This window comes from Sciurus vulgaris (assembly GCF_902686455.1).
Source record: "Sciurus vulgaris genome assembly, chromosome: 7".
In the NCBI taxonomy this organism is placed as follows: Eukaryota; Metazoa; Chordata; class Mammalia; order Rodentia; family Sciuridae; genus Sciurus; species Sciurus vulgaris.
In genome coordinates, this window is record NC_136467.1 from 78,436,377 (window position 1) to 78,462,147 (window position 25,771).

Below are 25,771 nucleotides of genomic sequence, written 5' to 3' on the forward strand. Positions count from 1 at the left end.
AGTCAGCTGACCATATACTGAATCTTTTAAATTGTGAACCCAAAATACTTTTCCTTCTGTTTTGGTAGATTTGTCAGTATTGTGACTAAATGACCAACCAGAACAAATTAAAGAGGAAGAAATGTTTGAGGGCTCATGGTTTCAGAGAGTTAGTCCATAGAAAGCCAGCTCCATTCCTCAGGGCTCCAGGTGAGGCAGAACATTGTCCCTGAACATCATGGTGGAAGAGTGTGGCAGAGGGAAGCAGCTCACATGATGAACTGGATAAAAGAGAAAGGGAGTCCATGCTCCAAATATAAAATATATACTCCATAGCCATACCCCCAACCAATGAACCACTTCCTCCAACCACACCTCACCTGCCTCCCAGTTACCACTCAGTTAATCCCATCAGGAATCCCATTCACTGATTAGGTTAAGGCCATAACCCAATCCTTTCTCCTACAAACCTTCTTACATTGTGTCACACATGAACTTTCAGGAGACACCTCACTTCAATCCATAACACCTCCTCAAAGTTGTTCTTGTCAGGTATTTTGACCAAAGTGACAAAGAGCTGACTATATATTATGAGGTTTCTCACCAAAGGAAGCTTATAATCTAGTAGAATAGGTAAACACATACATATACTTCTTTGTACCTGTCCTGAGACATGACTAAATAGGGACTTAGACACTCTGGATTGTTAATTAACCCTAGCAACTCAAAAGTTTAGCAGGAGAATAAGGATGAGAGTTTAAAATGTGCTGAGCAGGTATAAACATAGAAGACGGAAGAGGAACCAAGGGAGAAGACCTTTCTGGAGTTAAATTTTCCAGATAGTCTTAGGCGTTGGGTCCAGGACAGAGAACGTGTCTCCATAAAACCTAACACAGCCTTTGGGTTTTAGCAGGTACTCAATTTAAAAGCTCTATTCAGGAAAAGGTAGGGTGAAGGAGGATTAGGGAAGGAGTATGTCACTGTGTATATGTTATCCAAACCATCAATAATGAGGAGAATAGTAACTTTCTGTAGTGTCTGCAGTGGCTTGCAAAGCCTTAGTGGTACCCTCTCCCTCCAAATATTCAGATAGCCTACCCACTTTTGGAACACATTCATGCCACAACTCATCCCAAATATCAAGGCAATCCAGGCAGCTGCCCCTGCCCTGTGCCTAGGAATGAGCCACTTTGATCTTTGCTTATTCAAGGTGGTGGAGTCCATCTTACAAACACCCACTTCTCTCTCCCAGAAACCAGTCCCACTCTTTAATCATGACAGGCAAGTAGAGAAGGCAGAGTAGCTCAGAAATCTTGCTCAACTGACTTTACAGAGAGGTTCTAGAGTCCAATTTCTGGCACAAAAATAGAAGTACCCTTGAATACTGACTATGCAGCTGTGGAAAGATGGAAGGAAGTTAATATCTGTGGTATACTGATAACAATAAAAGCAGCAATAATAGTCTTAAAACTTACAAAAAGCTACTTAGGTATCAGGCTCTGGAATAGCCTTTCTTTAAACCAATGGAATAGCAATGTATTATCTCCATTTTGTAAAGAAAATTGGGCCTCATAGAAAATCACAAACAAATGTTTTCTCTGACATGCAAAAGCTAGACCAAAACAAGGAAGGAAGGAAAGAAGGATAAAGGAAGGGGGGATTCAGTAAAAGTAGAAAAGAAATCAATGGAATAGGGGAAGGGGATTGAGGCAGTGGGAGGAGGAATGGGAAGAGGAAAGAATGGTAGAATGATTCTGATATAACTTTCCTATGTACACGTATGAATATACCACAGTGTGTCTCACCGTCGTGCATCCACACAAAGCACTAATTTAAAAAATCATAAATAAATAGCAGGAAAATCAGTAGAGAAAAGGAACAGAGAAAGGGAAGGGGTAGAAATGGGATGTACTATAAAACTATAGTAAAATGGGATTATACTATAATTTGCTCTAATTCAGTCCTCAGGGTACTCCATGTTTATATAATTGTGTTAAAATGAACCCTAATACTATGTATAACTAAAAGGAACTTCAAAAGAAGACAGAAAAAATTTAAAATAACCAACATGATATTGGCGTCAAAATAGACATGAAGACCAATGGAACAGAATTAAAAACACAGAGATAAATCCACATACCTATAACCATATGTATTTAACAAAGGTGCCAAAAATATGGCTTGGAGAAAAGATAGCTTTTTCCCAAATGGTTCTGGGAAACCTGGATAGTTATGTAGAAAAATGAAATTAGACCCTCCTCTCTCTTCCTGCACAAAACTCAAATCAAAATAGATGAAAGACTTAGGAATTAGACCAGAAACTTTATAACTGCTAGAAGAAAACATAGGGTCAACACCCCATAATGCAGGTGATGGCATTGACTTCCTTAACAAGACCCTCAAAATGCAAAAAATAAAACCAAGAATCAATAAGTGGGATGCCATCAAACTAAGTGTTTCTGTACATCAAAGGAAACAATCAATAATATGAAGAGAGAGCCTACAGAATGGTAGAAAATCTTTGTTGCCTGCTCCTCCAATAGGGGACTAATATCCATAATGTACAAAGAACTCAAAAATCTTAACATGAAAAAAACCCCAAAATTAATGAATAGGCAAAAGAACTAATCAGAAACTTCTCAAAAGAGGAAATGACTAAGAAATACATGAAAAACTCAAAAAACTTTACACCAAAAAAAATAAAATAAAATAAAAAACCCAATCAATACATCAGCTAAGGAACTGAACACACTTCACAGAAGAAATACAATTGATCTACACACATATGAAAAAATGTTCATCATCACTTGCAATTAGAGAAATGCAAATCAAAACTATAAGATTTCATCTCACTACAGTCATAATGGCAACTATCAAGAATATAAGCAATAGTATGTGTTGGTGAGGATGGGGAAGGGGGAAGGTACACTCATACATTGCTGGTGGGACTGTAAACTGGTGCAACCACTATGGAAGCAGTATGGAGAATCCTCAGAAAACTTGGAATGGAACCACCATTTGACACAGCTATCCATCCCATTGCTCAGGACTTAAAATCAGCATACTACAGTGATGCAACCACATCAATGTTTATAGCAGCTCAATTCACAAAAACTAAACTATGGAACTAATCTAGGTGCTCTTCAACAGATGAATGGATAAAGAAAATGTAGTACACAAACACAATGCAATATTACTCAACCTTAAAGAAGAATGAAATTATGGCGTTTGAAGGGTGAATGGAAAGAATTAGAGAATATCATGCTAAGTGAAATAAGTCAATCTCAGAAAACCAAAAACTGAATGTTTTCTCTGATAAGGGGATGCTGATTCATGGTAGGCAATGGTTAGGGAAGAATGAAGGAACTTTGTTTTATGCAGAGAGGAGTGAGCGGAGGAGTGGGGAGTGGGGATGGGAAGGATAGTAGAAAGACACAGACATTATTACCCTATACGCATGTATGATTACATTTCTGGTATGACTCAGCACCATGTATAGCTAGAGGAATGAGAAATTATGCTCCATTTGTGTACAATGTGTCAAAATGCATTCTACTGTCATGTATAACCAATTAGAATGAACTTAAAAAATTTAATAAAAGAGAAATACATGAAAAATGTTCAACATCTCTAGAAACAGGGAAATGCAAATCAAAACTACACTAAGATTTTATCTTACTCTGGCCAGAATGGCAATGATCAAGAATATGAACAATAAGTGCTGGAGAGGATGTAGGGGGAAAAGGTGTATTTTACTTGGTTAGTGGGGCTACAGTCTAGTACAATCATTCTGGAAAGTAATATGGAGAGTACTCAAAAAACTAGGGATGGAAGCACCATATGACTCAGCTATCCCTCTTCTTGGTATTTTCCCAAAAGATCTAAAATAAACATACTGCCATATCAATGTATATAGCAGTACAATTCACAAAGAGTTGAATTATGGATTCAACCCAGATGCCCATCAATAGATGAATGGATTAAGAAATTGTGGATATATAAACACACACACACAATGGAGTTCTACTCAGCCACAAAAAAAAAGGAATGAAATTATGGCATTTTCTGATAAATGAATAGAAATAGACACTATCCTGCTAAGTGAAATTAATGAACTCATAAACTCAAAAGTCGAATGTTATCTCTGATATGTGGAAGCTGGAGTCAATTTAAAAAGTGGGGGAAGGAAGGATAGGATAACATAAAGAAGCAATCAAATATAAATTAATAGACAAGCAAAAGGAAGCCTAGTAGAGTAGAGCAAGGAAAATGGCAGAAGGGAGGGAGGACAGGAGAGAAAAGGGGAAGGAAAAAGCGGGGATCATGAACTGAAATGAATTTCTTATACATGTATGAGAATGTTGGGAAGAACCCAACTACCAACTACTATGCATAACCAGAAAGCTATAATTAAAGAAAAACAACACAACAAGAAAGAAAAAAAGAGAGAGGGAGGGGAAGAAAGAAGAAGGAAGGAAGGAAGGGAGGGAGGAAAGAAGGAAGGAAGGGAGGGAGGGAGGGAGGAGGGAGGGAGAGAGGGAAAAGGGGGTCTCAGAGAGAAAAGATGAAGTGTTTTGCCAAGGGATGTAGCAGAAGCTAAATGAAGAAGCCAACATTGAATACAGGTCTGTTGAACTTGGAAGTTCTTCCTAGAAAGGGGCCTCCCTGTATGTAGCAGCTTTGCTCCATATGCAACAAAGGAAAAAAATATTCCAAGCAGAGTATCTACATGTGTCCACTGAGATAGGGACAGTTGATCTCCCAATTGGAGCAGCATGTAAAACATGCCATTGTTGATGCTGCTAATATCATCATCATCACCTTAGAGAATATATTGCTTAGTTTAAGGAACTGATATATCTCCTTGTGTTTGAGGCAGATCTTGTTTTACTTTTTACTCTTATTGCTAGTATATTCAGAGGCAAATTTAAAGTTCCTCTTTAATAACTGTCCAGTGTCCCCCACGCATCTCAGAGTTCTTATTTTTTTTTCTCATGTTGGTCCTGGATTGTGATTTCAATTTTAACCAGTCCTAAGCTTTAACTCATCATTATCATGTTTATTATATGTAATCTTACAAGGGTTCTCAAAACCTTAGTGGGGATAAAGTAAGGTATGCATGACATTAAAAAAATAATAATTTACCTGAGTTGGGCTTTCATCTGTTGCATCATAGAGATTCTTTAGTACTTTGAATTGTACTGCTAAAAAAAAAATCTGAAGAAAAATCAAGACACCATCTGGCTGCCTTTGGAAAGTCAGAGGTAATTCAGGTCTTTGATCTGCTCTGCACATGGATTGGGAGAGGGGGAGAGGACCAAATCTCCCTGACACAGACAATAGTTTGCTTTATTAAACAAGTGTCTTGTATTACACACAGAGAGTATGCATTATGTGGATGCACACGAAAAAATTATGATGAAAAGTCGATACTGAGCATACTCAGTACTTCGGGTTTTGAAACATTAACGTCACAGCTGTTTCTAATAATTTTTCTCTAGATGCAAGTTCATTTCCACAACATGTACTAATGTAACTGTAACTGCCCCAAAATGTTTCATTGTTTAAAAGAAATCTTAGAAATAACTGTGCAGCTGAGAGTCCATAACTACCTTAGATCACCACCCTATATACAGGTTACTTTGCATTTGTTTTTTTAGTCAGCTGTCATTTAAGATGGGGCAGTTTGAAACAGTTGACCTACTTATTAACTTGTGAAATGTGCCTTTCAAAAAAAGAAAGGCAGAGAACCTCACTAATGAGAGAAGTAAAAAAAAAAAAAAAAAAAAAAAAAAAAGCTTACTAGGCGAAGTGTCCTAGGATTATAGAAGCTCATTCCCCTCTTGTCATCTGGGGAAATAACTGTTACAGTTCGTCAGAACTTCACTGGGAAAAATATCCCTTAACTGGCCCAGGGTTTGGGGGGACTTAAGTCTTGACTGGTTGGTTAGTTCCATTAAAACTCTGAAGTTAACACTCAATTGCAAAGAGCACACGTATTAACCTTCTTTTCCAGTTCCTTCTTCTAATTACCTTTTTATTTTCAACTGTCTTTCTCCATCCATGTGGATGCTTCCTTTTCCAGATAGCACTGTATTTTTGTAAAGTGTTGGGAGAATCTCTCTCAGTAGAAGCTTGACAGCAGTTAGTGACTTCTATAGGCTTGTTCTCCCAAGTGACTCAGGGTCACCTCTATCGGGTCTGCAGAAGAGGGCAAGGTACACCCCTTCCCTTCGGAAGGGCACAGCTGGGGTCTCCCAAAGTTGCCTGTGACAGCCAAGCCGAGAGGTCAGCTTGCAAACTTGAAATGGGCGCCTGGTAGAGACAGTCTGCAGGCTGTGCCAGGAGAAGCCGCTCCGTCCCAAGCCAGCTCCAGGCAGTGCTGCTAACGGTCCCCAGAGGGCGCCAAGTGCCCCGACTTGGTGTCCGGTGGTGCGTACCCGCCGGTAGAAACGGGGCGGGGAAGCTCTTCAAAATCTAACATCCCACGAGCCCCCTTCTGCGGAGGTGCAGCAGATCCTGAATTCCACCCCTACCCAAATCTGAGACGGCTGTGAACAGCCACACAGCAGAATAGTTTACCGTCTCTCTGCACTGCCTCCCCTTTCCCCACTGGAATATATTATTCTGCCACCACCCAGGGGTCCAGCCAGGCAAGGATTATTATCCCCGTTGTAACGCTGAGGTTAAGGCCGGGTCGTGGTTAGGGTCAGTAAATAAACGCATGCGGAATCTCGTTGCGAGCCAAGCTCTGTCCACCTCCCCAGCTCTCGAATCCTCCGGAGCCTGGCTGGCGGCAGGCCAGAGCGATGGCCGAGGCCGGAGGCCCAAGGCTCGAGGGTATTCAGGTTTCCGCTTGTGAGGAAAAGAGAAGGGCGACATGGCTGGCTAGGTCCGCGAAGGCCAGGAAACGCAGAGCCGAGCGCGAATGGTGTGCGCGCCCCGCGGAGCCTGTATGCCACAGGAAGGCCCAGGCTTCCCAGAACGCGGCCACCAAACCTCGGCAGCCGATGCGATGAACGCCCAACTCCCAGGAGCTGCAGGCAGGAAAGTGGGGGCTGTGCCGTCTGGGACGAGAGCTCCTTACGGAGGGGCTAAGGTTTTCACTCAACTTTGCTCTAAATCTATTTTTTAAAAGAAATTCTTAATTTAAGTAGCCAGAAGACAGTAACAGCCCGTTCTCCCACATTCCATTTCCTCCTCGGCTCTTTTGCGGTAACTGAGATTAACAGCCTAAGGCTAACCAGCACACGCACGCTTGCAAACTCTGTCCCCGCGTTCAGTTCTCCTCTCAGGCGAGGGTGCGGGCGAGGCCTAAGACGCGGTTTGGGTTCGGCTGTTGCTGAGGGTTTTGAAGAACTTTATAAGCTCCGGCCGAGGCGAGGGGTGCGCGGCAGCCCGGGGTGCGCGTCCTGCCCAACCGACTCCGAGAGGCGCAGGCGCGGCACTGGAGCCCCACTAATCTCTTGGCGGGCTCTGAACCGCAGTGGGTGAGATACCCTTTCAAGACAGACTCCCTGAGAGATGATGTATTTATTCTTCGCACTTACTGTGCACTTAGCACCAAGAGGGCTGTTCTTTGCACTTATCAACGGAAACCCGCGGCCCCCAACTCCCTGTGGCGTCCGAGCTCCGCGCCGCGGGCTCAGGCTCGGAATCTTGGGCGTAGGCTCTCAAACTGGTGGCAAGTGCCCGCGGACACCGGTCGCGACGAACCTCCTGCCCTGCCAGACGCACACACCCCGCCCCGAGGGACCGCGGCTGACCACTTGGATCCCAGGAAGGGGGCACGGGTTCAGTGTGAGCCGGGATGCCGGAATGGGGCATGTAAGGTAGGAAGTAAATACGCCAGCGGGTTCCCGACTCCAAGCGGCTATGCCACCGCCGCGAACTTCCCAGGAAGCCTTCCTTGATGTTCCATAAAAAGAGTTAATTATTAATGGCTGAAGAGGAATTTCCCTTTCAAGTGACTTGTGCAATCAGAGGAACTCCTCTGGGATCCATAGAGACTCGGGGATTCGGGAATTTTTGCTCCTTAAACACTTTATCCCAAGTTTACCTCCCAAGTCCTCTTTGAGTTTATGCACACACACAAGCACCCCAATGGAGAATTCTTGATGATGGATTAATTAGGGGGTCACTTAGGCGTGGCCATGCATTTCTCCCCCAACAAGTCCCTTTTTCAAATGATTCGATCCCCGCTGGAACCCCAGCGGCGGAGCCCTGCTCTCTCTGGCTGGAATTGTTCAGCGCCTGCATCCCGCGCGGCTCCCACGCCGCCGCGACTCTGATTTATGCTCCTGCGACTCGCGAGAACCCTAACGCTTTGGCTGGGTTAATTTTTGTCATTGTTCCTCATCACACTGAGATAGTTGAAGTTTGAGGCGGGTTTTATTTATCACCCTGAACATTTGAAATACAGTCAGACATAAAAATAACTGACTCCGGGACTCTGGCGCAATATTGGAGCCGTCGGGGAATAATTTGGCTAACTGACTTGGACGTTTTACCTTCTAAACAGAAATGCAACTCTCAGTCAAACTGTAAATCTTGTTGTCTTCAGCAATAAAAAAAAAAAAGTTCCAAAACTAGAAAGAAGGGAAACAAAAATGAAAGAAAACGCAGATTTTGACCAAAGCAATACAAACTTCGGAAAGCCAGACTAAATTTTAATTTCAGGTGTGGAATCTCGTCGGAAATGTGAATTCTTGAATGTTTTACCAACAGGATCCGTCTCTTGGATTCTAAGGTGCCCCCAGAAACGGAACTGACTTAAAAAAAAAAAAAAAAAAAAACTTTCTGCTGTTTTGTTATTAAATAATATAAATGCTAGTTTAAAATATTAATAAAACAATTAAGCGTGCTCTCCAGTGAAGTCAATTTTGGGTTTCTCTATAACTAATTATAAATGGAAATGGGACGCTGAAGGGCCTGGGCAGGACAAAATGGGAACTCAGGAAGCGACCTTAAACTTGGTAAAAGAAAGAAGTCGGGAAATTTCTTGTGTCGAGTTTTCCGTGGATGGATGGAAAATAATCTGATAGTTTGCACCTCAGGGATTCCTCTCTTCATCTATTTGGAAGCCCTTAATATTAAATTATTACCACCTCACATAGAAGGTGTGATCAAAAGCCTGGACAAGAGGAGCCCTCAGCAAGGCAGGAACTGAAAAAGAGCAGAAAACCCATACAAACAACCACTCTGCCACTGATTACAAAAGAGAACCCCAAAACACAATCAAACAAAACTTCTGCCTGGGAAGGGCGCATCTGCTATTACTTTGCATTATTTCTCCTCTCCAGTAAATTTCATTCTAGTGCAACAAAGTGAGACTAGTCTGGACATTTCCCTTCCCTTCCACTACAGAAATTTAAGCTTTTTTTTTTTTTTTTTCTTTTTCTTTTTTTTTTTTTTAACTTAAACTCACAGTTACCTAACCTGTAGGCAATTCCCTGACCTTTGGAGAATAGGAGTAAATATTTGTTTGAAGTCATTTTTGACCAAGACCATTCACATGACTTACCTCTAATATGTCTTTAAACAAACTGCAAGGAGAATTAAATCACATAATTAAATCACATAATTAAATTCAAATTTAAAAACAACACAGGGATGTTCAGGTAGAAAAATAGAGGGATTGTTTTAAAACACCTTTGAAGGTGTAAGGGAAGATATTTTGGCAGTAGGTAGTACTAAGTATCCACTGATAATACTGAATATGTAATTTAAATTATTGCAATCAAAATGTGGTTTCAAAAGCATTAAATGAAACAAAATTAAAACTAATATTAAGATGGGAAAATGGTTGACAAGAACATTTTGAAACATTTGAAAAGAACATTTTGACATGAACAGTTTGAAAAGGCACAGTTTTGAAATTTGCGTGGTCGGGTTTTTAATCTGGTGGTTTTTATATAGGTCCCAAGCTGGCTTTGCTCAAATTGATATCTCTGCTTCTTCACAACGGGAACTCAATAAATGCAGCTTGCTCCACTGAAGGGCACCTCCTGTATTGTGAGTAATCCTTTGCCAATAGATGACCTGATGTCCTTTCAGTATAACCAGCTGTGAAATAAAAGAAAAATGTTTGCCCTTCTGTCTACTTTTTTTATTTGTTAGAGTTTTTCTTTATTTCTAATATATGGAGATGAGGGTTTTTTTAGAATCTAAAATTACAAATATCTCAAAAAACATATATTTCAAAAATTAAATCTACAGATGTAATACATACTGTGAACCCTATAAAAATGCGTTTACAATGCTGACTTAAGGAAAGAAATTTATAACTTTCATATGTACCTTCCTTGTGCAATAGGCAACTGCCATATGTTTCCGACTTCCATAATTCAGTTTTCCTGGACATCTGTAGCAGGTAGTGAGTGCTTCTTAAAGTACATTTTATGTAATTTGAGAAGGAACTGGTACCAAAGACTAAAGGTGAACATGAAAACGTTCAAGTTTTTCTAGAAATGCTAGTTATCCTAAATTTACATTACCTACTTTGCATGGCTTGGAGTAGAGTTTTCCTCTCCTTTCCTTCATGTGACAGAATTGGAATTTTCAAGCAACATTTACAGAACATACACATTTTTTGATAGAGTTCATCTTGTTACTACCACTCTTTAGCCTTTTGCTTCTTGCTAAAACCCCAGTTTGAAAATATATTCTAAGATGATGTTTTATTTGAGACAAAAATTTAAGATTTTATATTGAAAGGGCAAAACCCCTATTCTCTTCCATTTTTCATCTATCTGAATTGTTCATAATTCACTTTTAAAAGACAGAAGAGTATGCATGATTGAAAGTGAAAACAAAAACAAAAACAAGTTATGTAGAAAAGTTATTGATGTCTTCTATTCAAATTTTTGCTATGGGCTTAAATCCAGGATTCACTCCCTAAGCTAATACTAGATCTCAATAGCCTACTTCTTTTTGCACAATTCTAATGCTAGCTTTAAATTGCTTTGTTTAAAGTCCTGTCATTCAGCTGAAATCAAAATGCCTTATCTGTCAGAACAAAAATATGAATAAACTTCAGACACATTCTTCATTGTTCATACTTTTAGCAGATTATATGAATGTGCACAAATTTTCATTAAGAACTGTGGTAACTACCAATGTAAAATCCAGAAAGAGGGCCCAGTTTACAACCAATTGTAAGATACGCTAATTTTTGTGAAAAGTTAAGCACAAAAGCCCAACAGGGAGACATAAGCCTGTAGTTTCCAGGTACTTGGGAGGCTCAGGTGGGAGATTGGGCAGGAGAATGGCTTGACCTCAAGGAGTTCAAAACTAGTCTGGGAAACACAGTGAGACCTAAATATCAAAAAATATCTTAACAGGGCCATTTTCAACTCATTTTGCTCAACTGGCAGACCCAAGGCAATCTTTGTTTATAGGGAAAATAGCATTATATATCTAATTTAAAGAATATGAAGCTGCATATTTTAAACATCAATTTAAACATGATTTTATATAGATTATTCAAATTTTATATAGATTATTCAAATTAATTATTATTAATTAGAGAATGTTATTTAGTTTTTCCTTCACTGTCTCAATTTATGTCCAAATCTATTTGTTGCAGTATTGATATTAGCAATATCCAACCACCCATCTGCAGGTATTCATTCACATCTCTGTGTTAATTTCATTACTTCCTTCAAGCCATCTTATATTTGGATTAGATTTGACCAATAAATAAAAGTATGGCCTTCTGAAACATTTCTGTAATTGACCCTTAACCTGTGAGGTTGTGGGAAGAGTTTGAATCAACGAATGAGGAAGAGAAGGTGGAGATTTTTTCAATGTGGTCTGGAGGTAGAACAGATACTGTTGGAAATTGAACACGAAGGAAAGTCAATCATTCAGCGCGTGGAATTTTCTTTTGTACAAATCGCAGGCTCCTCACTTCCTCACTTCCCCTGATGTGATCGGTTAGACGCCCCCATCTCCCTTTGCCTTCCCCTTCTTCAAATTGGAGAACCTGGGGCAGAGGGAAGGATGCAAGGAAGCCCAGCTTACCCTCGGAGTACACTTTCATTTGGTTCTCCCGCAATCCCTCACTTCCCTTGAGCTCCAGCCAGAAGTGAGCATTGATTTGGAAAAAAATCACCATCAGAAGAAAAACTTTCTGGACACCGAACCGGGTCTGAGTTTGAGGAGCCCAGCAAGAGTTCTTCCACTGCGTGCGCGCGGGTTCTTTGATAAGCGGGCCTCTGTCTCAGTCTATTGCTATCGAGACGAGACCACTTGTTGGCAGAGAAAGCAACAGTGGACGACACATGAGGAGATGATGTCTGCATGCGAGTCCAAGACCCCAGAGAGCAAAGAGGAATTGCAGCTCTGGATCGCTTTTTCCTCCAATCCTGGATTTACAGCTGCAGCTCCAGACCAGGCAGGGAGGAGGTTCGGGAGGGCGCAACCACCGAATCCCGGCCTCCTGAATTTACTCCCGTGGCCCTTGTAAACTTATACTGGCTAAAACTTATTATTTTCATTAACTCAGATTAGAGGGAGGAGCAAGAAGAGTATGTACAAGGAAGGAAGAAAGGTAGGGGCAGTGCGGGCGGAGAGAGGGAGCCCTCATTCAGACAAGTGGCGTTGCCGGAGACTCAGAGCGATATCTGGTGTTTAGGTCCCCAATTAAGATATGTCTCCTCAAATTACAAAGTAACAGTCAAATACCCCTGTTGGAGCTTGAATTCAGCCATTACTCCCCTCCACTTCCTCTCCTGTTTCTGTATTTCACTCGTTCGGTTAGTCTTTTAGCTAATAATAAATGTCTTTTTATGTGTGGGAAGGAAGTCTGGATTCTGTATGGAAACTCTGAGACCACCAGATGCACCCCGAATTCAGGGGCCAAGAACAGGCTTTCCTGTATGCCCGGGCTCATCTCCCTGTATCAGTTCTCCAGTCCAGGAAATCAAACATAATAGTTAAAACTTCTTACAAGGTTTGTCAGATATAAGAGAAAAGAAAAAAGAAAAAAGAAAAAATAAATCTACCTAGAGAATGACATTCGGATGTGTGAGGCTTTTAGCTATGGAACTTAAACACTTGTTTATAAATACAAGTATCTTATAAATCAGGTAAGATGAAGTAGCAAACTACTCACACGTATATCAAGTATATCAATACTGTGTATAGTGTATACTGCGGGATCTTTTTCTAAAAAGAATCTTTCTTAATTGTCTAATTTTAAATTGCACCAAGAATAACAGAGCGGATGTACTTTATATGGACACAAAAGGACCCCCGCCCCTTCCCTCCAGGTCCCTGAGATTGACCCATTCCTGGGGTGACTTGTTTTTGGAAACAGAAGCTTGCTGGTCCTGGGAGAGGCCTGACAGTTTATTCCAGTTTTAAATTTTCTTTAACGTAGGTCCTATTGGGAAAAGACATTTTCTTTCCCGAGGAGTCAGGAGGACACGTTCCCGCATACATGGACTCTCTGCCACGTTTGTGTGTGCGCAGGTGTACATGCGCAAGTACACATGTGTACATGAACATGTGCACACAGGAGCACTCATGTGTACACAGGCACACGTACATGCAAAAGCGAACGTTTCCTCTCACCGGGACGCGCCCTGTTCCCACTTTGATTACTCCAAAAGCGTCAGGATCTGATTCTGTCCTAGCTGGAGCATACCCTACTGTTGAGAAAAGGCCTTGTTAGCCCGATGGCTTCGCCATCATTTTGAAGGCCGTGACTCCCCTCAGCCAATTTGGGTTTCTTTCGTTCTGTGCGCAGGAGAGGTTCTTTGCCCCCTTCTATAGGAACCGAGGTAGAGATGCGCTGCTGTCTGCCACCCACTGCTCCACCGGGTCGCAGGCAGTTGGTCCCGCTCAGTTTGGGAGCCTGAGCGGTGGTGCGGCCCAATTGCTAAGGTCTCCCAAACCCAGCGTGTAGGAGGATTAAGGGAGCTAGGACCTTCGTCCTTCCTGGGCGACCGGAGCACCCTAGGATTATTTCTAAGGGCTGGGACAACTTGAATGTCAGTGAGGCGAGGCTTTCCGGCTTGTTTGTTATGTGGACATTAAGTACCGGGTTTCCACAAGGTTCGGGATTTGCACCTCTAGTTTCCCGGGGGAAAAGGGGAGAGAAGTGGAAGAGGAAAAGAGGACTTGGAACTGCGTTATCCTGGGAGTGCTGTGCAGACCGTATAAACTTCTTATAATCAGTTTAAACTGCGGGGCATATAAAGGGACAAGAATTCGAGTCTGGAAACCGCGTTTGTCCCTGACGGTTTCTCGGAACCAGCCGCTCCTCCTCCTCCGGTTGCTGGACCCGAGTAGGCCCTTAGGCTTCCGCGACTCCACCTCTGGACAGCAATGCCTGCAAGTCTCCAAGACTGCGAGGTCGACTTGGAGAAGAAACTAATCACTCCTCCTCCGGGTCACCGAGAGCCTGGTTCTGGGGCGGGGCTCCTGTTCTCACTGCAGACTGAAACGGACTTCAGGTTCCCTAGCCCCGGGGTGCATAAAGAGTAACCTCCGGCCGCGTGGGTCTCCCCGCCCCTTCCCCGTCCAAGCTCTCCGGGCTGCCTCTCCGCTTTCCCTCATCCCTTCCTGCTCTCTGCCAAACTTCAGAAACAGAGTTTGCACTTATTTTTTTTAAAGACATAATATTGTCCTGGAATACTGCTTGAGTTTGGGTCCCCGAACATCTCCAAACCGGTGACCGAGGTTTTCTTTTGAAATGCAAAACAGACCCTTCCCGTTGATGACGTTTCCCAAGCATTTGAAGTGGCCTCCTTCCCAAGGATATTACGGAGTCCTTTATGATCCTGAGACAGCCAGGCTCGGCAGGGCCGCCTGCATGTGCCTCTGGGCACCGCCTGCTAGGTTTCTGCTCCTCTGCTGCTGTCCAGTCTTGAAGGAACTAAGAATTACCCCAAGTTACGTGCAGCAAAAAGATTGGTCCCAACATCGAAGCTACTTCCAGAAGCCACTCTCCTGAAAGCTTATAGAAAAGTCAGAATAAAATAGGGCAGCTAACGGTTGTGGAGGTTGAATTGAACAAGAGAGAGAAAAAAAGGCAGTTATTAGTTATGTGTCTTATACCAAAAGGTAGTACACATTATTTTATTCTACAATTTGCTTACACCAAACACGTTTTTTGTTAATCTTAAAAAATCGAGTTGAAGCTACAAAACTATATACGTTTGTCATTCAACTGAAAAGTGCTATTTTCCTTTGAATTTATTTTAAAGAAACAAGTTGATTCTCAAAAAATTAAGTGGTACATTGTTAAACTAGAAAGAATATGAAGTTAAATCAGAAAAAGTTTTAAAGCTGCAATCGCGTTTTACAATTTATTGTATTCGCGAAGTTTAAAAGGGGCTTAAGGTTAAGTTTATATCATTAAAACATACAGAATCAAAATTCCATGATCTGCTTTAAAATAAATACAATTCTTTGAAAGAACGAGGGGTCTCCAAAAAAGGGGGGTGGTTTTCCTGGTAGTTTATAAGGACACCTGAGTGATAATGTAACGTTGTGTTTCTAAATGTAGGTGATTTAAATATTTTTGAACCTGTCACCAATAAGAAAAATCCACGGAGTAAAATTTGAGCCTAATGCTATGCTGTGTCCAGAGCGGGCACTACTAAATGCGTGAATGTTCAAAGAGAAATGACCTACTGGTGGCTGTAAATTCTCCCCGCCTTGAAGTGATAAGAATGTGGGACCGGGAATTAAGACTCCTTGAAAGATTCTAGATATGCTAACTTGGTGATTTTTCTCAGTTTACACAGAATACTCCGCCTTTTCAGGCCCTGGTGAGAAAAGCTGGAGAATCTGGGCCTGGAAAGGGCTTGTGGGAGGCAGCCAGACTGATAGGGTTCAGCGAGCGCTAGGCTGGCACTTCCAAGCCAGATGGCGGCGCTTTTCACTCCACGTTTTTTGCTACCTTGTAAGGAAGTGGGCGCGGGCACAGCGGAGTCGGTGCCTCCTGATTGGCTACCTGTCTCGGCGATTGACAGGTTCCCGGGCTCCGCCTCCACTGCTTTATTGACACTAATGAGCAAGTTCTTCCCACCGCTCTCCTGCCTGGAAGTGCTGACAGATCAAGGCAACAAATTTCAATTACAATCCCTAATTTGTGTCCGCGGAGTGTTTTTTACCCATGTTAGCCCTTTCTGGCGCATCAGTCGAGGCAGATCTTGGAGCAGCAGAAGGAGGTGGAGGGGGTGGGAACGAAGGAGTGCATCAGTGAGAAAGCGCGAGAAAGACTGGGGGAAGGAAACTTGGCGATCTCAGTGCTGGTTCCTCGGATCCCAACAGAAGCGAGAAAGAGGAAACGACAAATTTCTTCTTGCCCGCGGCAGGGAAGGGGACAGATACGGAAGACCCCAAGAACTTTTCCGGTTTTGGTGGGGCAAGGAGAGCGAGTGTGTGCGTGAGCCCGCGTGAGTGTATATGAGAAAGGGGCTGGCGGGCACCGGGCGGCGGGGATGGCCGAGAAGCGGAGGGGCTCGCCGTGCAGTATGCTAAGTCTCAAGGCGCACGCCTTCTCTGTGGAGGCGCTGATCGGCGCAGAGAAGCAGCAACAGCTTCAAAAGAAGCGGCGAAGGCTGGGCGCGGAAGAGGCGGCAGGGGCCGCGGACGACGGAGGTTGCAGTTGTGGAGGTGGCGCCGGCGAGAAGAGCTCCTCGGAGGGAGATGAAAGCGCTGCTCACCCACAGCCAGCTGGAGCGTCGTCCGGGCCAGCCCGGAGCTGCGCAGACCTGGAGCGGAGCTGTGGCTCCCGAGGAGCCGCGGGTGAGTTTGCCCCTTCCAGCCCAACTTCTTTCCGGCGCGTCCCCTCTCAGGTCCCGCCTGCCCGCACGGCCGCGGCGAACCTGAACTGATAGTCTATAGGTGTGCGTGAGCGCGGTGTCCTTAAGCGACTAAGGCAACTGAGCCAGGAGCGCCTTGGCCTTGGGTGTCAGGTACAAGGCTCGCTACGAAACCTGGTCACTCTCGGTATGGTTAAAATGAGGCTTCCAGCCTCACCCAGCAAGCTGCCGCCGCCCATTCGACATCCAGCGCCGACAGCCGCGGCTGTTTGCGAAACTCTGCGATGCCGATCCGTGCTTTTCGCATCTGCCTCCCTTGGGGTTCCAGCCAATGGGTGCTCCTTTTTCTTTCCTAACTTTTAAAAGCCTGGGGCGGGGGGAGGGTAGAGCGACAGCATAACCCCCCCCGAAACCGGAACGAATGCCCTAAACCGTTTGTTTAAACCAGGAAGAGGGCGGCGTATTTGCAAACGTGGTTTCCCGGGGATAGCGGAGCTATTCCCTTCCCTTTCCTTCTTGATTCCCCTGCCAAGACCGACGGCGACAGCTGGCTTGCTTTTTGCGCTCTTCTCGCCGCTTTGCTGCTGGACTTGAAGTGCTGAGCGGCCGGGAGCGGGGTCTGAAAAGGTTTCTAGAGGATGCCTCAGGCAGAGCCCAGAGCGAGGCGCCTCAGAAGCCTGTAGTGAAGACAGGCCCAGGCATTCGCGACCCGGGGCCCAGGCGCCTGGCGCTTTAGCGGCAAGCTCTTCGGGGCGCGGGTTCCGTAGGAGTCTACACTGGGACTGTACTCCGGGACTTGTGTCAGACAGTCTGGCGCACGTCGTACACCCCGCGGAGGCGCGAAACCTTCTGGGGCCTCGGCCTAGCAAATCCCCTCTCCGGGGCTCTGGACCTGGGGGCCGGGCGGGCCTCACGGGAGCCGTGTCCATCGATGGGCCTGTTCGCTAGGTGGCCCCGAAGTCACTGACGCTTCCCCTTTTCCCTCAGTCCTTTTCTTCTCCTCAGCCGCCCGCAAAGGAGTCTGTCTTCCTGGGCGGCTTCCCCTCGGGAGCCCTCACCGGTCATCTCTCTGCCTTTTGCTGTCCAGGCAGCTGTGAGGACGGCTTCCTGCCGGGCGCTTCCCCGCTGGCGTCCCCGGGAGGCTCCCCGAAAGGGTCCCCCGCGCCCGCCCTGGCCCGGCCTGGGACGCCGCTGCCCTCTCCCCAGGCGCCGAGGGTAGATCTACAAGGAGCAGAACTCTGGAAGCGCTTTCACGAGATCGGCACCGAGATGATCATCACCAAGGCGGGCAGGTAAGGGGCGAGCTGGAACTGATGCCCCCACCAAACCGGAGGGTGTCACCCAGCCCTCGCCGGAGTAGGGAGAAGGACCTGCAGCGTGGCGGGAGCTCTGGGTCGCCTTTTCTGACAGATAGGACAAGGCCCAGACATGCTCACTTTTGAGGCTGGCTTTCCTATTTTTCACCAAGTGCAGTCGGTGGAGGGCCCAGCCTGGCCGCCCACTTGTTAGTGCCAGGAGAAAAGTGTGACCGCTAATGCCTCAGCTATCGCGGCTGACGTTCCTCATGTAGGGTTCTTACAGATTCGAGGTCATATTTAAGTCCAACCAGGTATTTATATAGGCTCCGGTTAACAGTTCTGGAAGTACATTATTCCCCTTACTCTTTTTTTTTTACTTTTTAAAACCGTTTACTCTTTAGCAAACTATGATTCGCTTTTTCAGATTTGAAATTTCCAGGTTGTTTCTTTATCAGAAGATTTCCTGGCACTGAGAACATGATGTATTGTGCTCTTTTGTTATTAGAGTTGGATGAAAAATCACTGTAATTAACCAGCAATATATATTTAATCATGTATAACTGTAAGAATAATTACCCTGATTTTAAAAAACTCCTATTTGTAGATCTGCAGTTATGTAGTTACTTTTTTCCTAAATGAAGTCTAACACATAAACTTAAATTAGCTGAAGAATAATTTTAAAAAAACCTTCTGTGAGAAATTGTTTTTTTAAGTATAAAATTTGCGCATTCATCAGTTAGTAAAATAAATTGATTTGTTGGTCAGATTGTGTTATTTTGAGGTGGACACAGAGATATTTATATTTGCATTTAAAAACTTTCAGTTCATTTAGTGCAGTGAAATCTATTAATAATATGCTTCCTTAAAAGGAACTTTAAAAAGCACACACAACTCTTTCAGGGAGTACACATGGTAAAAACCTGGATAGCATAAAAGTATCCGAACTTATTAGAAATTACAAAAACATATTTTATTGAATCCATATGCTACCTTCTACATTTTCACAGAGCTTTTATTAATGATCCAAATTTGGTCTTCAACAACACAAAGCAACAGTTGTCGTATAAAGGATGTAGTTAAAGACCTTTACTCTTTATCTTACAGGTGCACTGAAATAACACTAAAACAGTCAGCATATTAAACTGTTCTCATGCTTAGTTAGGAATAATGGACTTTCCTTTCTCTGGAATTAGTCTCTAATAGCATTATTGTTTTAGAAAAAAATTGGTAAATAACTACTAAAATTTGTGTTATGAGGCTAAATTAGTCAAAATTAGATTAATTGGAAGTTCTGGATATAAATCAAAGATGAAAGATATTTTTTAGAAAAGGAATTTCTGTATTTGTTTTTTAAAGTATGTACAATAATTTGCTGTTGTATTTCTTGCTACTGTGCCCTTTTCAAAGGATAGGTACATTTACTTTAGTATCTCCTTTGATATATATCTCTGGGAAGTCAAGAGAAATGGGAATTTCATTTGTTTTAATTAGCGAAGGTTTGAGTAAGATTGGTTAAAATAGAAAGCATTTTTGAGGTGTGATGGGGGAAGGAATTATTTGGTAAATATACATTATGTTTAGTTTCTGCTTTCAATAAAGAAGTTTTACTATACCTTTCAAATTTAGAGCAACTTTTGCACTTCACCTCTACCATGCTGCAGACAGGAAGTCCTGTCTCAATAAAGAACATATTGTTTGGTTATAGCATGGCACATTGGCTCCTTGTGGTTTTTTATAACCCCTTTTAAAATTTCACATTATAATATATTTTATCACTTTCAGAAATTTGGAATTTCTGAAATTTGGTCCATTTTATTATTTGTATTATTAAAGTAAATATGCTTACTGATTTTGTTTTAAGAAGTAAAGTGCTTGCTTTCTTTAGTGCTATCACTCCCTCAGTGTAGGAATAGTTCTTTTATTTTTAGCTAGTTGACATTTTAGTTAACATGGAGCACATATACATAGGGTGCAAAAATTACATTTTGAAATAGTTTGAATATGTTCTATGTTCTGACACTTTGAATTGCATCACCGAAGGGAGTGCTATGAATTTGATCACTTTAAAAACAGAGATTGGAGGGTGGGGAGGGGACACGGAGATAGGAAGGATAGTAGAATGAAACCTACATTATTACCTTATGTCATATATGACTGCATGACCAATGTGATTCCACATGTACAACAAGAAAAATGAAAAATTATATCCCATTTATGTATGATTTATCAAAGTGCATAGATGCATTCTACTGTCATGTATAACTAATTAGAACAAATTAAAAAATTTGAAAATAGAGATTAGAGAAATTTTTTTGCTTTAATCATTCTCCATTCTTACTCACAAACAAAAACAAAACCCAAATCTACTTTCTCCCTTCCCTTATAAATAGGCGCATGTTTCCAGCAATGAGAGTGAAGATCTCTGGATTAGATCCTCACCAGCAATACTATATTGCCATGGATATTGTGCCAGTGGACAACAAAAGATACAGGTACAGCGTTTGGATACATGATAATAAGAAAATATTAGGATTTTGTAGACTAGTCCCTGTTTCACTTGTGACTTCTATGATCTTTGTTTCCAGAAGCCTGTACAATTTCTACATCTATAATCCAGTGCCTATGGGTTTCTGCAGCCCAGATAATATCTTCTCTTGCAGGAAAATATGGAAACTGAATTTTTGTTTTGCCTTTAATAGATACAGAAATGTCTTTAATCATTTTAATTGAAGACTTTTAATAGGGTCCAATTTGGTATTGCTAAAGAGATTTTTTTAAATAAAATTGATGATAAACTAAATATCTTTTATATTGATTCATGTTTCAGTTAGGATTCTGGGAAGAAATGTTTTGTAAAGTTTGTAGATAGACATTATGGTAAATGTTTTATATCCTTAATATTTTTTAAAAAAATTATATTAACTTCCTTTATATTTTTATATTCAAAATTATAAATGTAGGCCTCTTCTATTTAATTTGAGGAAATTACTAAGATTTTCTACAAGTAAGAAAAATAAAATCTCTTAATTCATTGATATTAAGACTTCTCTAAATTGGCAATGAATTGTTACCTTTTGGACTTTTTAGTTGATAGTTAACAGTTTTTAAAAACATTTAGAATATTTTGATTTTGAAAGAGTATATTTATCTAGACATTAGGTGAAATTTGAAAAGATGCATGTTCTTTACTTTCGAGCCAAACTTTGTTCTTTTTTTCTTTTGTAAGAAAGTAAATCGGCTACTTTCAATGGCAATGCTTTTTGTTTTTCCAAAGAGCTAAAAACACTAACATTTTAAAAAGGAAGTTTTGAGCATTAGGAAGATAAGATGATGGATACAGTTTAAATTTTGCTCCTCTTTGTTTCTTTTAAAAATAGAGTGTTTAATAAGTTTTAAAGTGAAATTGGATTTGGTTTTTAATCATTTAAAAAATTAGGGAGTTGTTTTTGACAAACAGGTTTATGGTGTCAAAAGTATATAGGTTTCAATTTGTATAATGGCATGCATGAAATACTACAAAAATGGGTAATAGAAAGTTTTGTGTTTTGTATATAAGTTGTATTTTATATACTTATTGACTAACAACTTATTTTAATTTTTATTTTAATTAAAATAAATTGTTAGGAAGTTTTGCTAAAATTGTTGCATAACAGAAGCTAGAAGGTATTGAAGTTCATTCTTTAAATGTGATTTAAAACTCATATTATAATTTGTACTTTGTGCTGAGGGAGATAATGTAATTCTTAATGAGCCTGGAAATTATTCCTGTCTTTTCTAAGTTTGTGTCCTATTTCTTCCTAAAGATCTCTTCTATATATTTTAGATGTTTTATTTTACTTAATTCATTCTTATTTAGTCTTTCTCAGAACATATGAAAAATTTACATATTAGTATTAAAATGCTAGATTTTAGAACATCTAACTGTAAAACACAAATTTGCTTTCACTTTTGTTGCTCCCTAAAAAGGAATTTGTATTTAGCATAGGTATTTAGACTCTTTTATGAAGAATGTATAACATGTAACGTTTATTCTCTTAGTGAGTATGGAGTTTTGAACTACTCAGTGTGTATAATTTTGCAATATTTTGATAGAGCATGTAACTCTATTTTGGTAGTAACGTAGTAATATCTATGGCGCAGTTTTTTCTTGCATTTCTAAAATTTCCATTTTACTTTCCAACTTTTTCAGTAATGTTAAAAATATTTTCATTTATTCTTTGATGTCAAAGACTGGTGGTATTTGGTCAAGTTAAAAATGATTGCCCCTTATCAGAATGTAAAATGAGTAACCACAAAAGCCCAGAGTCAGAAACTTATTCATCAAAATATCATATCGATTAAAGAAATGTTTTAAAAATTACTTGTAATTCTCTGCTAATGTATTTTTCCCAAGAAAGGAATTAAATAATAGAAGGCATTGAGTTCAAAAGGGAATGAAATATGTCACCCTACTTGAAATAAAGAGTCTCACCAGAGAGGTGATGAAAATGTTTCATGCTGTTTTAAAAAGAAATTTGTACCTTACACAGGTAGAATTTTCTGAAACCATTTGCAAATAGTTTCAGAAATTATTGCTGTAAATTGTATGCCATGTTTTTAATACTCAAAGGTAACAAAAATATTGAAAAGGACATAATTTCATTTTATACTCTTTTTATCCAATATACTAGTTCCTAGATTTTAAATTTACATTAATATATTATTGTCATTATGGGTTTAAATTTTAAATCTTATGTATTACTTGAAATATTGTTATTTAAATGTGTTCTTACTAAATTATGTATATTTGGCATATATAATTAAACAGCATAGGATATTTTGTCTATTAGAAAAATAACATTTATTGGTATACCATCATTTTCAAAGCTTGATTTATATCTTGACTAGTGGTGTTTGAAAACTACTTGAAATAATTTTCTTTCAAGAAAGAGAACCATCAGAGATGAATCAAGGCCTACATTTAATATTATTCAAAACTTTTAAATTAAACTGAATACCTCAACCTTGTAATGTCATAATATTAGGAAAAAAATTCTAAATAACAAATAAGACTATTTTCCTATCAAAATATGACCATTTCCTCTCATCTTTCTGTTATCTATTCCATCAATCTGTACAGAGCCTAAAATGGGAAGTAATCTTTAAGGAAGTGGGATCTTTTAAAATAACTGTCAAGTATTTTGAGATTTACCTAAAGATGATGTTGACAACTTCATAGTTTCTTCATGACAGATGAAAAATGGAAAATCTCACACTAAAGATAGAATTTTTAATGCAAGTGTGATTCATTAGAATTAAGATACTTAAATTTATGGGGGTGATAGTGTGTGTATTTTTCACTAAGCCCTTAATGTCCTGCTTACTGTGAGTTGTCAGTAGGCCCCTGAAACTTCAGAATATGTTTCAAAAGTGCCTGAATGCTTATTCTGGAAATAAAGAGGAAATAAATTTATTTTATACTTAAAAAAGAAGCATGCACATTTCATCTGATACTATTGAGTTGGAAATTCCTAAAAACAAATAGTCCATATTCTGAGAATCTTGTCTTTGCCTTCTAGGTATGTTTACCACAGCTCTAAATGGATGGTAGCAGGTAATGCTGACTCCCCTGTGCCACCCCGGGTGTATATTCATCCAGACTCACCTGCCTCCGGGGAGACTTGGATGAGACAAGTGATCAGCTTCGACAAGCTGAAGCTCACCAACAATGAACTGGATGACCAAGGCCATGTGAGTAGATGGCCTCTGTAATACACCACCATTGGATGGCATGGCCAAATCTATGCTGTGCCTGACTGAAGGAAATGGACACTTCTAAAATCACAATATTACTTTCTTGTTTGATCAGCACATGCATAATCTGTACAAAAATCAGATTATATTTGCATCAGAGACTATGCTTATGGTTTTGAAGTATATTATGAAACTTAAAATAGGTTAAAACTAGATACTACATTTGCATTGGAGAGAAAAAATCCAAGGCAAAGACTCTTATTTTAGCTAAAATATTTGTATGAAATCTCATGAGATGCTAGTTTTTATATTCTAAATATGAATACTACTTGGGAGTTGGGTCAATAAGAATAATGATTTATTGTATACTGCCTGCATTCAACTCTTTTCTCAACTGAGGCTCAGTACTAGCCCAGGCTTATGCTATTTGTGTGTCCCATCTGCAAACTCCCAGTTGTTTTGTAATGACATCTAATGTGTCAAAATATGTTATAACAAGAATTCCTTTTGTTCTTAAAACTGGTGAAACATGATATGTAAGTTAAAGTTCAGTCATTTCAATAATACATTTTTAACACCTTATTAATTTTATGCAGCATTGTTCTTATGCTAGATTTCTATTTAATTATTTTAATAAATAAGTAACCCTGGATGCATGCTGATTTCTGTTCAAAACTAACATTTCTATTAGGTTTCATCATTTAAGAATGTTTTGATTGAATTGGAACTGAAATGCCTTAAAGAACACATCACACATAAAAGAAACAGCAACGTATTCATTTTTCAAAGGAGTAACATAAAGATAGCATATTTATGAGAAAACCTTTTAAAACAAAAATACAAACTCATAAATTGTAATATGGTGATGACAGGATATGGTTTGCAAGTTGCTAGACAGTGTCTTAAACACTTTACCTTAATGAAAACCTTCGAGTACTAATTTCATTGTGGTACATTTGCAGTGTGTAGGTTTTTAGGACACATCTAGTAAAACCTCACATTGGTAGCGCTTTTGTTTATTAATTGTCGCCTTTTATGATTTCAAACAGAATCAGAAAAATAATATAAATTTCTTTCCTGAATCCACTTTCATGCTGTACATTTTAGTGCATTATTTCATTTCCCTTCTTTTTATTCTTTATGCTTTTTTTTATAATTTAATGTTGACAAATTAAAATGGATATTCTTCATTTCAGTGAAAGAACATTGGTTTCTTTCTCATTGTGGGAGCTGACTGTGAAATGTTGGTAGAATATTCATTGAGAGTTCCTTTTTTGCATAGGAAATTTTAGAATAAACGTCACTTAGCATTAAATATTTTGGAAACCTAAAAGTACCCTACCATTTTTGAGTTCTCCTAGTATGATAATATATGTTTTGAAAAGATAATTGTATCCCAAAACTATTTACTATCATATATAAAGTACGAACTTTTAAAATCAATAAATTATTTTATAGTTCTGATTCTTTCAGTCCAAATTACTAGCTTTACATCTAATATCTAACATGTTTAATATTAGATATAGATTTAGTGATTTACTATGATTTTTAATTTTGTAATTTTGTATTGCAAAGAACCCAACTTTATTTAAAACAGCATTCTTCATAAAATATAATGCATGTATGTTTATATGTATGTATGTGTATGTATATATACATACAAAGAGTATTTACATTTGCATATGTACACACACACACATATATATAGCTAAAGAGAGAGACTTAAATAATTGGGTTATGTGATTATCAGGGAGCTAGTAAGTCTGAAATCTACAGGGCAGGCTGGCAGGCTAGAGACCTGGGGTAAGTTGATATTGCCCCTTGAACCTTGAAGGTAGTCTGCTATCAGAATTCCCTTTCCTCTGTGGACCTCAATCTGTTTTCTCTTAAGACCTTCAAATGATGGGATAAGGCCCACCCACAATATGGAGGATAATCTTCTTTATTCCAAGTCTGCCAATTTAAATGTTAATGTTTCCT

The 25,771-nt window shown here is 40.2% G+C and overlaps 1 protein-coding gene across 1 annotated transcript in view; it reads left to right on the forward strand.

Moving 5' to 3' along the window:
* Nucleotides 1-15,939: 15,939 nt before the first annotated feature.
* Nucleotides 15,940-25,771, forward strand: part of TBX18 (T-box transcription factor 18) — a 28,169-nt gene continuing 18,337 nt past the window's right edge. The window contains exons 1-4 of the mRNA XM_079148287.1: nucleotides 15,940-16,743; nucleotides 17,848-18,052; nucleotides 20,449-20,550; nucleotides 23,617-23,788. Coding sequence (XP_079004413.1) covers nucleotides 16,437-16,743; nucleotides 17,848-18,052; nucleotides 20,449-20,550; nucleotides 23,617-23,788 — 786 coding nt within the window. The 5' untranslated portion in view covers nucleotides 15,940-16,436. The remainder of the gene's footprint in view (nucleotides 16,744-17,847; nucleotides 18,053-20,448; nucleotides 20,551-23,616; nucleotides 23,789-25,771) is intronic.